The following is an 11,947-nucleotide window of genomic DNA, read 5'->3' on the forward strand; positions in this document are numbered from 1 at the left end:
ATTGTGTGAAGACCAAAAGAGTCATTGTGGCCATCAGATGTTCACTGGAACTGTGACTCATGTCTATAACAAGTAAGATTTTCTTTTCCTTGTTTTAGTTATTTTCCTAATACTGAATGTGTAAATGAAAAAGATTTCTGGTTTATCACATTTGGCATTGCTTTGTGATGACATTACTAGTTTTGATACCAGGAGATTTAGCATTTCTAGCTAGAACTGATACACAGCTGATGGCATTTATCACTAAGTTTCCTCAGCAGTATCTTTTATATTGTTCCTTTTATTGAAAGTAGTATTTTTAATACAAAATATTCTGATTATGGTTTCTCAAAGATCTGGTGGCCTCTTGTATAATGTTTGGACTGAGATCAAAGGTATTGATATATCGTTGTAGAAAGTTCAGTTGTAAGAATGAAATATACAAACCTATACACTGAGTACTGTATTTATATCATTTTCACTAGCCCTCTACTTTTCTAACTCTTCTTCCTATTACCTTTTAAATTCAAGACATTTTTTTAGTAATTATCAAACACACATGGACACACAGACACACACACACACACAAACTTACTGAGTCCACTTAAGTTTGTTTATATATACACATATTTGGAGCTGAAAAGAATTGGATAACTTATCAGAATTATAAAAATATTTGATAGATATATCCTAAATACATACATATGCTACAAAGAACAATAGAAACAGCAACAAAATCTTGAAACAAGCTCATAACCTTATTATGTAGAAGATAAATAAGCATTTATGCTACTTATGCCTGGCTTCATAATTCTGAAAAATGTTAATCATAGTTTTAATAATTACATAGATTTTTACAAAAATAATATTAAGAGAATTCTATAGACAGGATTTCTTGGATATTTTGAATATACCCACAAACACAAATAATCTCTAATTTAAGAGTATGAGATAAAAATGCTTTCTAGAAATTTCTTTAGAAACAATTTACACAGTAAACTTTTGAAAGCAATACAAAGAATACAATGCTACAGACCCTGCTATTAGTCACACTGCATCTCATAAATTGATTGAAGTGTTTCAAGGTTTCTTTTCTTTCAGCCAGAACCTTGCTCTCACCTGAACCATTGCCAACACAAAGGCCTGTTTGATCCTCTTGTTTCCCCATAGCAAGATATAAGAATGTCTTGAAGGATACAAGGTTCCAATAACCTGGCAAATCAGGTGGATTGGTTCCTCCAGAGACTTTGTATAATTGTAATCTGATATGATTAGCAACAGAATAAACATGGAGAATAACAACAGAAATGAGATCAAAACTTGCAAAACCTTAATGTGGGTTGAAGCACTGGGGCCCTGGGATCCTTTTCCATAAAGCCTCATTGTCCTAAGGTGTTTACACAGAGAACAGATTAAGAGAAGGAAACAGATCATGAATGTGGTGAAGGGAACTAAACTGCCTAGAGTGAAAGTCATAGCTATAAGGTTCGTGAAATAAGTCAGTTTTGTCTTCCCAGTCAAGTTGCCCTGGTGTCCATTTGCTTGTGTTGTCTCACATATGGTTACCATTATAAGATTAGGAAATAAAAGCACAAAACATGGCAAAAGTACAATATAAGGACACTTAATTTTTCCTTTCAGGCCAAGAAAAATAAGATTTGAGAAATTGTCTATCTTCAACAAATAAAGTATGCTGAGTATATTTGCAAGCCATGTATTAAAATGGTTGGTTACTATCCAGACAACACAAATACAAAATCTTACTTGGAAATACAAACCTACATGAAACACACTTGAGCTCCAATTCATTAATATTATCCAAAGCAAGTCAAACCTGAAGATAGCCAGAACAGTGAGAATTCTATCAGCTAAGAGGAATTTTCTTTTCTTGATGCAGTCAGTGAAGTTTACCAGAACAATGAAGACATTGGCAAAGGTTCCAAGAACAATTTTCACCAGCATTGCAATGGATGCAATGCTTACCAAGAAACTCATCATGTCTGAGCAAGTTTTGAAAAGAGGAAAAATGAAAGGTAGCTGTTGTGTCACTGGCTGTGATTTCATGAACACACTGATTCATGTGGTCTTCATTTATGGTCAGCAAAGATCATGTTTTGTAGAAATCCCATGGCCATTTTCAAGTAGGAAAGCATCCCTGTGTGCTAATGGATGAATATGGTACAGGTATTATAAAAATAAGAATGTTTACAAAACAGTTCAAATGGATTTTTAAATATATAGCCTTCCCAGAGCTACAGCATTTCAGAGCTGAGGTTAGAGTGAAGATACATACTCATTTGCAAGCATACAAATAAACAAATATATAGTTTTAGGGTTAAAAAGAATTATTTCCTGCTTAAGCTCCACCATAATTTGTATATATATCCTTTGAACTGATTTGCTATTAAAAATTTTAAACCAGTATACACAATATGCAATGATTTTGTAAATTGTGTGCTCTATCTTTGTTTAATATAGAGAGAATTATTACCAATATCGATTCATTGTTAATTTCCAGATTTATGTCTAAAAATAAATCCCAAAATGTCCTAAAAAATTGTCAAAGCTCTTGCACAGGACATGAAGAAAGCAAATATTTCATAAAGTCTGATGACTGATACAAACACCTATGTGTATTTTTTTTCTTGCAAAGCTGGCAGGAGCTTGTGGCCAGAGTGCTTGAACGTTGAAAGATATATGTTATGATATACCCATATTTCTTATGCATCTCTTATAGATAGAATAATCATTATCCTGTACTCTCCAAAACTGAAGACCATTTTAAAGGATATTATGTTATTTAAAGCAGCCTTTTATTGAACTTCAGCCATTTGGTCCATTATAAACATTTTTTTCAGATATATATATATATATATATATATATATATATATATATATATATATAATCACAGTTAGACATTTATATAGTTATTATCATGGGTATAATTTCCAGACTCCAAGGAAGAGAGAGGCTTCCAGAAGGCACTGGCAATTGAGATAGAACCTATAGAAAACACCTCCTGTTGTAGAGAGGCATGTAATTCCTGTTGAGGGATGGGGCTACACATGCATCTCAAAAATTTAACCCAGAAATGTTCCTGTCCAAAAGAAAGACAGGAACAACAACAACAACAACAACAACAAAAAATGGAACAAAGACTGAAGGGAAACTCATCCAGAGACTGGCCCACCTAGGGATCCATCCCATCTGCAGACACCAAAACCCTATACTATCGCTGATGGCAAGAAGCACTTGCTGACAGGAGCCTGATATAGCTGTTCCCAGAGAGTTTCTACCAGCACCTAACCAATACAGATGCATATTCTTACAGCTATCCACTGTACTGAGCTCAGAGATCCCAAAGGAAGAGCTAGGGGAAGGACTGAAGGAGCTGAAGGGGATTGCAACCTTATATCAAAAACTGGACCACCCAGAGCTCCCAGGAAGTAAACCACCAACCAAAGAGTACACATTGAGGGAGCCAGGACTTCAGATACATATGTAGCAGAATATTGCCTTATCTCACAGCAATGGGAGGGGGGAGGTTGGATGCCCCAACTCAGGATACTAGAGGGGTAAGGCCATAGTGGGTGAATGGGTGAAGTTGCACACTCACAGAGGCAAATGTGCAGAGAGTTAGAATGAGATGGTAGGAGTGTGGATGGGTAACCAGAAAGGGAGAGATCATTCAAAATGTAAATGAATAAAATGATTAATAAAAATATAAATAAATATCATTGCATTCAAATAGTTAATAGATTTCGAAGTATTTCTTTTACATTTTGTAAATATATTTGATACTTTTCTGTGTATGAGTGCTTTGTCTGCATGTATGTTCATGTACCACATGAGTGGCTGGTGCATGTGTGGATATGAGAACCTCCATATGGGTGCTAAGAATCAAACCTAAGTCCTTTTCAAGAGCAACAAATGCTCGCAATCACTGAACCAACTCTCCAGTCCCAATAGTTTCCCAAATAGTTATCAAAAGAAGCTCTATTTGTTACTGTGAAGTTAATGCTTTACCTATAACTATTCAGTCTTTATGAATTTTTTTTCTTTTACAAGTCATGGTTCCTATGCGTATAGCCCTGGTTGTTCTGGACTTGCTTTGTAAACTAGGCTGGCATTGAACTCACAAAGATCTGCGTGGCTCTAACTCCAGTGTATTCCAGAGGTATTGGATATCCCTGGAGCTGGTGTTACAGGTGGTTGTGAACTACCCTATGTGCGTGTTAGGAACCAAACTTGAGTCCACTGTTAGAGCAATATGTGCTTTAACTGTGGAGCCATCTCTCCAGCACCTTGCAATATTTCAAATATGCAAAATCATAGAAAATATTATAGGGAACTCTCACATATACAGTTCTAGACTGAGCAAATTTTCACTTGTTATTTCTAAGTGTGTTGCCTTTTAGAGCTGTTTTGCCTTTGACTCATTATATCTTTTTTGTTTGTTTTTAGATATTTTCTTTATTTACATTTCAAATGTTATCCCCTTTCCTGGTTTCCCCTCTGAAACTCCCTTCCCCTATTCCTTCCCTCCTCCTCCTGCTCACCAACCCAGAGTCAGGTATGTGTTTTTCATAAAACATCAGTTTCCCCTGAGTTAGGGTCCTATCTTTTCCACACTATGAGTTAAAGCTGGTTCCATGGAAAGAAAGATGGATTCATTGGACATAGTACTACTTGAAGATCCCAGCAATATAACTCCTAGGCATATACGCAGAAGATGTTCCAACATGTCGTAGGGACACATGCTCCGCTATGTTCATAGCAGCCTTATTTATAATAGCCAGAAGCTGGAAACAGTCCAGATGTTCCTCAAGAGAGGAATGGATATAGACAATGTGGTACTTTTACACAATGAATTTCTACTCAGCTATTAAAAACAATGAATTCATGAAATTCTTATGCAAATGGATGGAACTGGAAAACATTATTGTGAGTGTGTTAACTCAATCACAAGAGAACACACATGCTATCCACTCACTGAAAAGTTTATATTAGCTCAGAAACTTGGAATACACAAGATACAATTCACAAACCACATGGAACTTAAGAAGAAGGAAGACCAAAGTGTAGATTCTTCAGTCCTTCTTATATGAGAGAACAAAATACCCATGGAAGGAGTTATAGAGAGAAATTATGTAGCAGAGACTGAAGGAATGACCATCCAGAGACTGCCCCACCTGGGGATCCAGCTCATTCACAATCACCAAACCCAGACACTATTTTGGATGTAATTTATTTTTATGATTTTATTTTTAAGAGTAGTAAATGTTAAAGAAGTTTAAGTTATGAGTTTTATTTTTTCATGTTTTTATTATATAATTGACTTTAAAGAATGCTGTTGGCATCACATTACTAAGACAAAAATCAAGACCCTTATATTTACACAGCTGTGATATGAATTCTCTCACAACTGCTTGCTACTTCAGTATAATTATCAGTAATATGCAAACAAAAATATCAACTTCATTTCAGTAATACGGACAACCACTTCCCAAGGTGGAAACAAACAGAATCTTAAAATATTTTTCATAGAAAATGCTGTTGGAAAACATTTTTCATATAAGAAATAAAATTATAAAAATAATTATCTTCCCAATATACAAATCAGATGTGATATACTTGCTTCATAGAGTATGTTTATGTTCTTTATTTGGTATGTTTTCTTTGATAAGATTTAGTATTACTAACCTAAAATTTTAAAGGTTCTTGTCATGGTTTACTACTGGTGGAGTAGTGTTATTCCCTCATAAAACATGTAAATATAAAGGTGTTTGGTCAAGTAAAAGAAATAAGAATGTTAAAATATTTTCAATAGCTGTCAAATGTAATAATGCACACCTGTATCTCAACACTTCAATGGCAGCGATAACTATAATTATGTGTAACTCAAAAGTAACATTCATGTCATGGAAGGCTAATCAGACAGGAGGGAGGAATGTGTGTGTGTGTGTGTGTGTGTGTGTGTGTGTGTGTGTGTATGTGTGTGTGTGTGTGTTTGGGTATGTTTGGGTATGTGTGTGTGAGAGAGAAAGACAGAGAGAGACAGAGATATGGAGAGATAGAGACAGAGACAGACAGTCATAAACATAGACAGAATGAATGGGTCAGAAATAACCCCAACTCTCAAGTTTTAGTAAATATCATATTTAAAATAATTCCCTTAGCTTTTACATTATTTGAAATGATCTCTTTTTGTTCTTTGGTTTTCATTTGTGTTTATGAATCCTTGTTTTCCTTAACTATATTCTGCCTATAAAGCTAATACCCATTTTACCAAATACCAAAATACCCATGTATTTTGTTACATGGAGGTTTTATTATTTTTGTTGTTTTAGGTGGTAGTTGGTTGGTTTTTGCTACTATTGTTTTTGGTTTGGTGTTTTTGTTTTGTTTTGTTTTGTGTTTTGTTTTCTGTTTCTGTTTTTCTTTTTCTTTTTCTTTTTCTTTTTTTTTTCTTTTTCTTTTTCTCTTCCTAGACAGGGTTTCTCTGTATAGTCTTGATTTTCCTAGAACTCACTCTATAGACCAGACTGTCCTTGATATCAGAGACCCCTTGCCACTACCTCCTGAGTGCTGGGGTGAAAGCTTATGCCAGCACTAGTCCAGGGTTTACCAGTTTTTAAATTTTAACTAGAGGATAAGGACAAACTGCATGGAACTGAATATCCAGACTGAGTCTTATAATTTTGGGCAGCAAGAATTGACCTCTGATTTTAGAGAACTACATGGGAATACTTTAGCCTCCTATCCTGATATTCTAAGAATTATGGAGGTAGCTTTCTCTTAATTCAGCTGTCCAAATTGTGTCCTGACTTTTTTCAAGGCAATATTGTCATTAAGATCGACAGCAGAAAAAAAAAATATCAAGGCCATAAACAAATTACTTACATGGAGTTTCTATTTTTAAAAAGATTAATTTTGTTTCTATTTTTTTAAATTTATTAGTAGACATTGAATGATAAGCACACATCCCGATGTATTTCTTCTGATGTATTTATTATCTAGATTAAAAACAAACCACTCCTCCAACAGGGAATCTTTATGCAACAAACCAAGGTACAGCTTAACTAAATGCAACTGCCTCCATTTATTTTTAAAAGCTTTTAAACTCCCTGCAGTTATTTTTGGGAAAAACGTAGAGGTTAGCCCACTTTGAAATTTCCTTGGGCAGTCTTCAGATCTTCACTGGGTATTAGACAGAGAACCCAAGCCTTGTCCCATAGCCCATTTCTCTTCAAAGGGTTTGAATAGAAATCTGATCATATTTAGAAAAACTGAAATTTGTATAAACTTAAAGAATTAAGACCTTTCAGGCTATAGAAAGCACCCAAATCTAGCAAAAATTGAAGTGAAATCCCTATTCAATAGTTCTCTTTATTAGAAGTGAGTTAAATCAAGCTCACACTCAAGGTTTACACAAATAAATGGAAACTAAGAGACACTCTCATTCCAGATCCTTTACTACACTCACTGAGAAAGAAAACCCCTGCTCAGATGTTAATTTGCAAGTCTTTTTGGCACTATATATAAAACTATTCTCTTGGTTTTTGTCAAACAGAAGCTAAGAACAAAGAAACATAGTGCATGTAGATTCTTGTTTGAAAGTTATTTCCTTTCATTCTCATGCAATTGGGATCTAAGATCTAAAGTGAAATTCTATCATCATTTGGTTACTAGTCACATGGTTTTCCTTAATTATTTGACTAACATCGAACAGAAAAGTACAGCAATGTGACATACAGCTTTTTACTGCTAGTTTATTATTCCTAAAAGAGAACAAATTTGCCCCTATTCATGAATTTAATATTTGACTTTCTTCATCTTTCAAGGCAAAGGCTTCTAGAGAAGATAGAATCTCATTACTAACATGTAGAAGAAACATACTGTCTTCAATTTTACTGCTGTACTTTTGACAACCCATGAATAATTTTTGGGTTCTTTGTGTCAGCTATTAAAATTTTGAAACTCAATACCTAGGTCACAATAGGAAAATTTAAATTTGCAAGAGGATCCTGGGAGTTTTGCCCAATTTACCTACTATCAATGTTGTTCCATGGTTTAAAAATATTTTATTATGTTTTGAGAATTTCATATTTTATATTTTGATACTTTGTATTCCTCTCCCCCAAGTCATCCCAAGATCCCATTTTAACCTATCTAACTTTTTTTTAAATCATTTTTCCTTAAACTTATCAAGTCCATATTGTGTTTTTTATAAACTCTTGGGAGTAACTAATTACTTTCAGACTGGATTTAAGTCCTGTTATATGACACTGCCCCTGGAGAGGATGGCATGAACTAACATCTACTAACCCAAAACTGAAACTGGTGGCAGTTTAAAATTCCAAATTCCAATATGGTAACCTAATGTGTTTTATTGTGGTTATTGATGGGAATACAGATGAAGGGTTAGTGATAGCAATATAAATGACTCAGAGACAGCTACATCACTAAAAACTCACCCTAGCATTGGTGACAGCAAATGAAAGCTATAAACTTGGAGTGCATTGCATAACTTGCAATGAAGGCATCTTACAAGTTGAAGTATTTATTTTCTAGGTGACTCAGTTAGGCTAAGTCTCTCCCAACTTGCTCAGATGTCTGGTACCCTTGTAATATCAAGAAGTATATATTGATAGAAATATATATCTCAAAATATCGCTATGGGAATACCTACTTTGGCATAGAGCAATAAATAAAATTGTAGTTGATGAAACCATTTAGTAAATATTTGAATTTATTATAATCAGTGTATCAAGCATAATAAATATAAATAATATAAAATACAACAAATTATAGATATAACAATTATATTATTAACAATTTGGAATGGGTGAGGCCAGTTTGCTCTCAGGCACTTATATTTTTAAAAAAGTTCTGGTTTGTTGACAGATGATTGAGAACAGAAAAGTGTATCATTTCCAATGTACTGAATTTTGTGTTTTGAAAAATTCAGACTGATTGTTAATTTTCCTTCGTAGATGAAGACTTAGTACAGTGCTGCATGCCATTGCTGGCTTATATAGAAAGGCTCTCTCCCCAGAATCTGCTGTTGGTCAGGTAGAAATTATGATGATTACAAGACAGGATGAAAGTTATCAGGAAGAGCTCCATGCAGGTGTATGTAATTCTTGCTGGAAATCCAAGTCCTGAGGGTTTCCTGAAAGCCCATGGTGTCTCACTATTAGTATCTATTCCACACAGTTCCACACCTTGTCATGTTTCTATTTGTTTCTCTTCATACTTGAGCTTATTTTCCTACCTGGAAGGAGGCAAGCCACATGGGACATCCTGCCTCTACAATGAAGATATGTGTGTTTTCCCATTCTTACATGTTTCCTTGATATGTGCAACACCAGCCTGTTACCAACATGCTATCTACGTGGAAATGATGGATTATCCCAAATCTTCAAATTGTTTACCTTCTTTGCTCCTTTAGGGACTAAATTATTCCTTCAGGGACTAAATGTACTATCAGTCAGAGACTTAAAATCACTTCATGTTGTTTACTGTGATCTACTCTATATTTTGCAACAATTTCTAAATTGAGTTCATTAAGTCCTGTATTGCTCTTTAGTTACTGAATTATCAGTGTATCAAATTGCTCATTCTTCATCTTTCCCAGAATCTATAACATCCTTCATCTGCTTTGGTGACAATTATTTACATTTTCCATGCAGGTACTGGAGGCAGTTGATTGGATATGAATACAGTCTGATGATGTTTCTTGCTAATGGGAGAATCTGTTGCACCAGTCAAAGGAGAGGCCAGGAATAAGGAGTTGTCTTGCTTTTTGAATTAGCTAACCCTCATTTTGACTGGTCACATCACAAGAAGAATTTTTCACCTTAAATTCAGGGATAGAGTAGACCTACTGCATCAGGTAACATGTGAAGCACATTAAAAGCATGACCTGACCAACTTGTACCATACTAAACATGATCTATATGTACAACAAATATTGATCAATGTGGATACATTATAGGAAATTTTTAAAATATTTGAATTTCAATAAATATGTACTTATGTGTGAAATTGAACATATGTGTTTATCCATGTAAGATAAAACAATATTATTTTTCTATTTAACATTGGAAGATTAAAGATTCCCATGATGTTGTGAATTATCAGTATGTGAGAGTTAAGGACATCATATGGCAAGGTCCCTGAAATTTTCAGTACTTATAAAGCCTAATAGCCAAGAAAGTCCCATATCTGTTAACATTTTGTTGTGCACAGTCATAAAAAATATATAGATTGAAGCAAATATAGATAAGTGATGAAATGTGTTTTCATTTTCATGCAACCATGTGAGTTCCAACCTTTCCATTTTCATTATCCAGAAAATACTACAGGAACTGTGTGTGACACAGTTCTGGTCTTGCACTCCTGAGCTATATGAGGAGACACATTTTCATGGAAAGAGATTCAGACTCTGTCACTGTCAAACCTGTATGTTTGCTCCAACGTTAGTGTGTGGGGAGTGGGGTGGGAGAGAGTTAAGAAAAACACATATTTTGAGAATCATATCAGAAATTGTCAAATATTGTCTAAACATCATTTTAAAAAATTTTATCTCAAATGGATCTGTGCGCAAATCTTTATAACTAATATGTAAAATGCAGCATCTTTTAAAGATAATATTTGCTATCTCCCACAGCACTCTTGCAATGATTTTCATCATGGAATTAGTAACTGAAATTATAGGAAATGGTTTGATGGCCCTGGTGCACTATATGGACTGGGTAAGGAAAAAGAAAATGCCATTAGTTAATCAAATCTTCATCACTTTTTCAGTCTCCAGAATTTTTCATCTCAGTTTATTGTTTATAAGTTTAGTCATCTTCTTTTCATATCCAGATGCAATTATAACTTCCAGGATGATACATGTTATTAATAATGTTTGGATTATAGTAAACAATTTCTCCATCTGGCTTGCTACCTGCCTCAAAGTCCTTTATTTTCTCAAGATATACGATTTTTCTAACTCTCTTTTTCTTTGTCTAAAGTGGAGAGTTGAAGAAGTAGTTTCAGCAACACTGCTGGTGTCACTGGTCCTCCAGATTTTAAATATTTTACTATGTAACTTGGAAATTAACATATGCATTAATGAATATAAAAGAAACATATCTTGCAACTTCAGTCCTCATTACCAAGCAAATTGTCAAAGTAACGTGTTAAGCTTTCACATTATTTTCCTGTCTGTCCCCTTTGTTTTATCCTTGTCGATGTTTTTTTCTGCTCATTTTCTCCCTGTGGACACTTCACAAGAGGATGCAGCAGCATGTTCAGGGAGGCAAAGATGCCAGAACCATGGCCCACTTCAAAGCCTTGAAAACCATGATTGCCTTTCTCCTACTATACTCTATTTTTATTCTGTCTGTCTTAGTACTTACTAATTTGGAAAAATGAAATCTTGAAGAAAAATCTTTTCATTGTATTTTGTCAGGTTGTATATATAGTTTTTCCTTCATTCCATTCATATGTCTTGATTTGGGAAGACAGGAAGCTGAGACAGGCCTGTCCCTCTGTATTGTGGCATCTGAAATGTAGATTAAATTATCTAGAAACTTTGGGTCTCTAAAACACTGTAGATTATATTGTATATTTTAAACTAAGATGAACTGATACTAATATCTTTTGTATTGCTACATGTTAAATAACCTTTGATTTGACTGCATGAATTTGATTTTTGTTTGCAATTATCACTGATTAAAGCTATTATTAATTTAGCTAGTTGTGTACAAGGGTGTGCCTTAATATATGTATTAAAAAAGGACTTCATTGAAACCCACTATAACATAAATATATCAACATTTTACAAATTTTCTATCAACCATCAATCACAGAGATTTGACTTATTAACTTTACTATATGTGTTTTAATATCTGTATCAAACTGTGGTAAAAGCCTATAATTGAAATTATGTAATATAAAATATGTAAATAAATC

At 34.1% G+C, this 11,947-nt stretch overlaps 1 protein-coding gene and 1 pseudogene across 1 annotated transcript; one reads left to right on the plus strand and one right to left on the minus strand.

The window, feature by feature from the left end:
* Positions 1 to 1,059: 1,059 nt before the first annotated feature.
* Positions 1,060 to 2,043, minus strand: Tas2r136 (taste receptor, type 2, member 136). Its single transcript, NM_181276.1, has one exon. The coding sequence runs from the start codon at positions 2,041 to 2,043 to the stop codon at positions 1,060 to 1,062; it is 984 nt and encodes a 327-aa protein (NP_851793.1).
* Tas2r145-ps3 (taste receptor, type 2, member 145, pseudogene 3) lies at positions 10,615 to 11,579 on the plus strand (annotated as a pseudogene).

This window comes from Mus musculus, chromosome 6 (assembly GCF_000001635.26).
Source record: "Mus musculus strain C57BL/6J chromosome 6, GRCm38.p6 C57BL/6J".
Classification (NCBI taxonomy): Eukaryota; Metazoa; Chordata; class Mammalia; order Rodentia; family Muridae; genus Mus; species Mus musculus.

Excerpts from the sequence above, each read along its gene's own strand:
- Tas2r136 (NM_181276.1), bottom strand. The coding sequence starts at position 2,043 with ATGAAATCACAGCCAGTGACACAACAGCTACCTTTCATTTTTCCTCTT.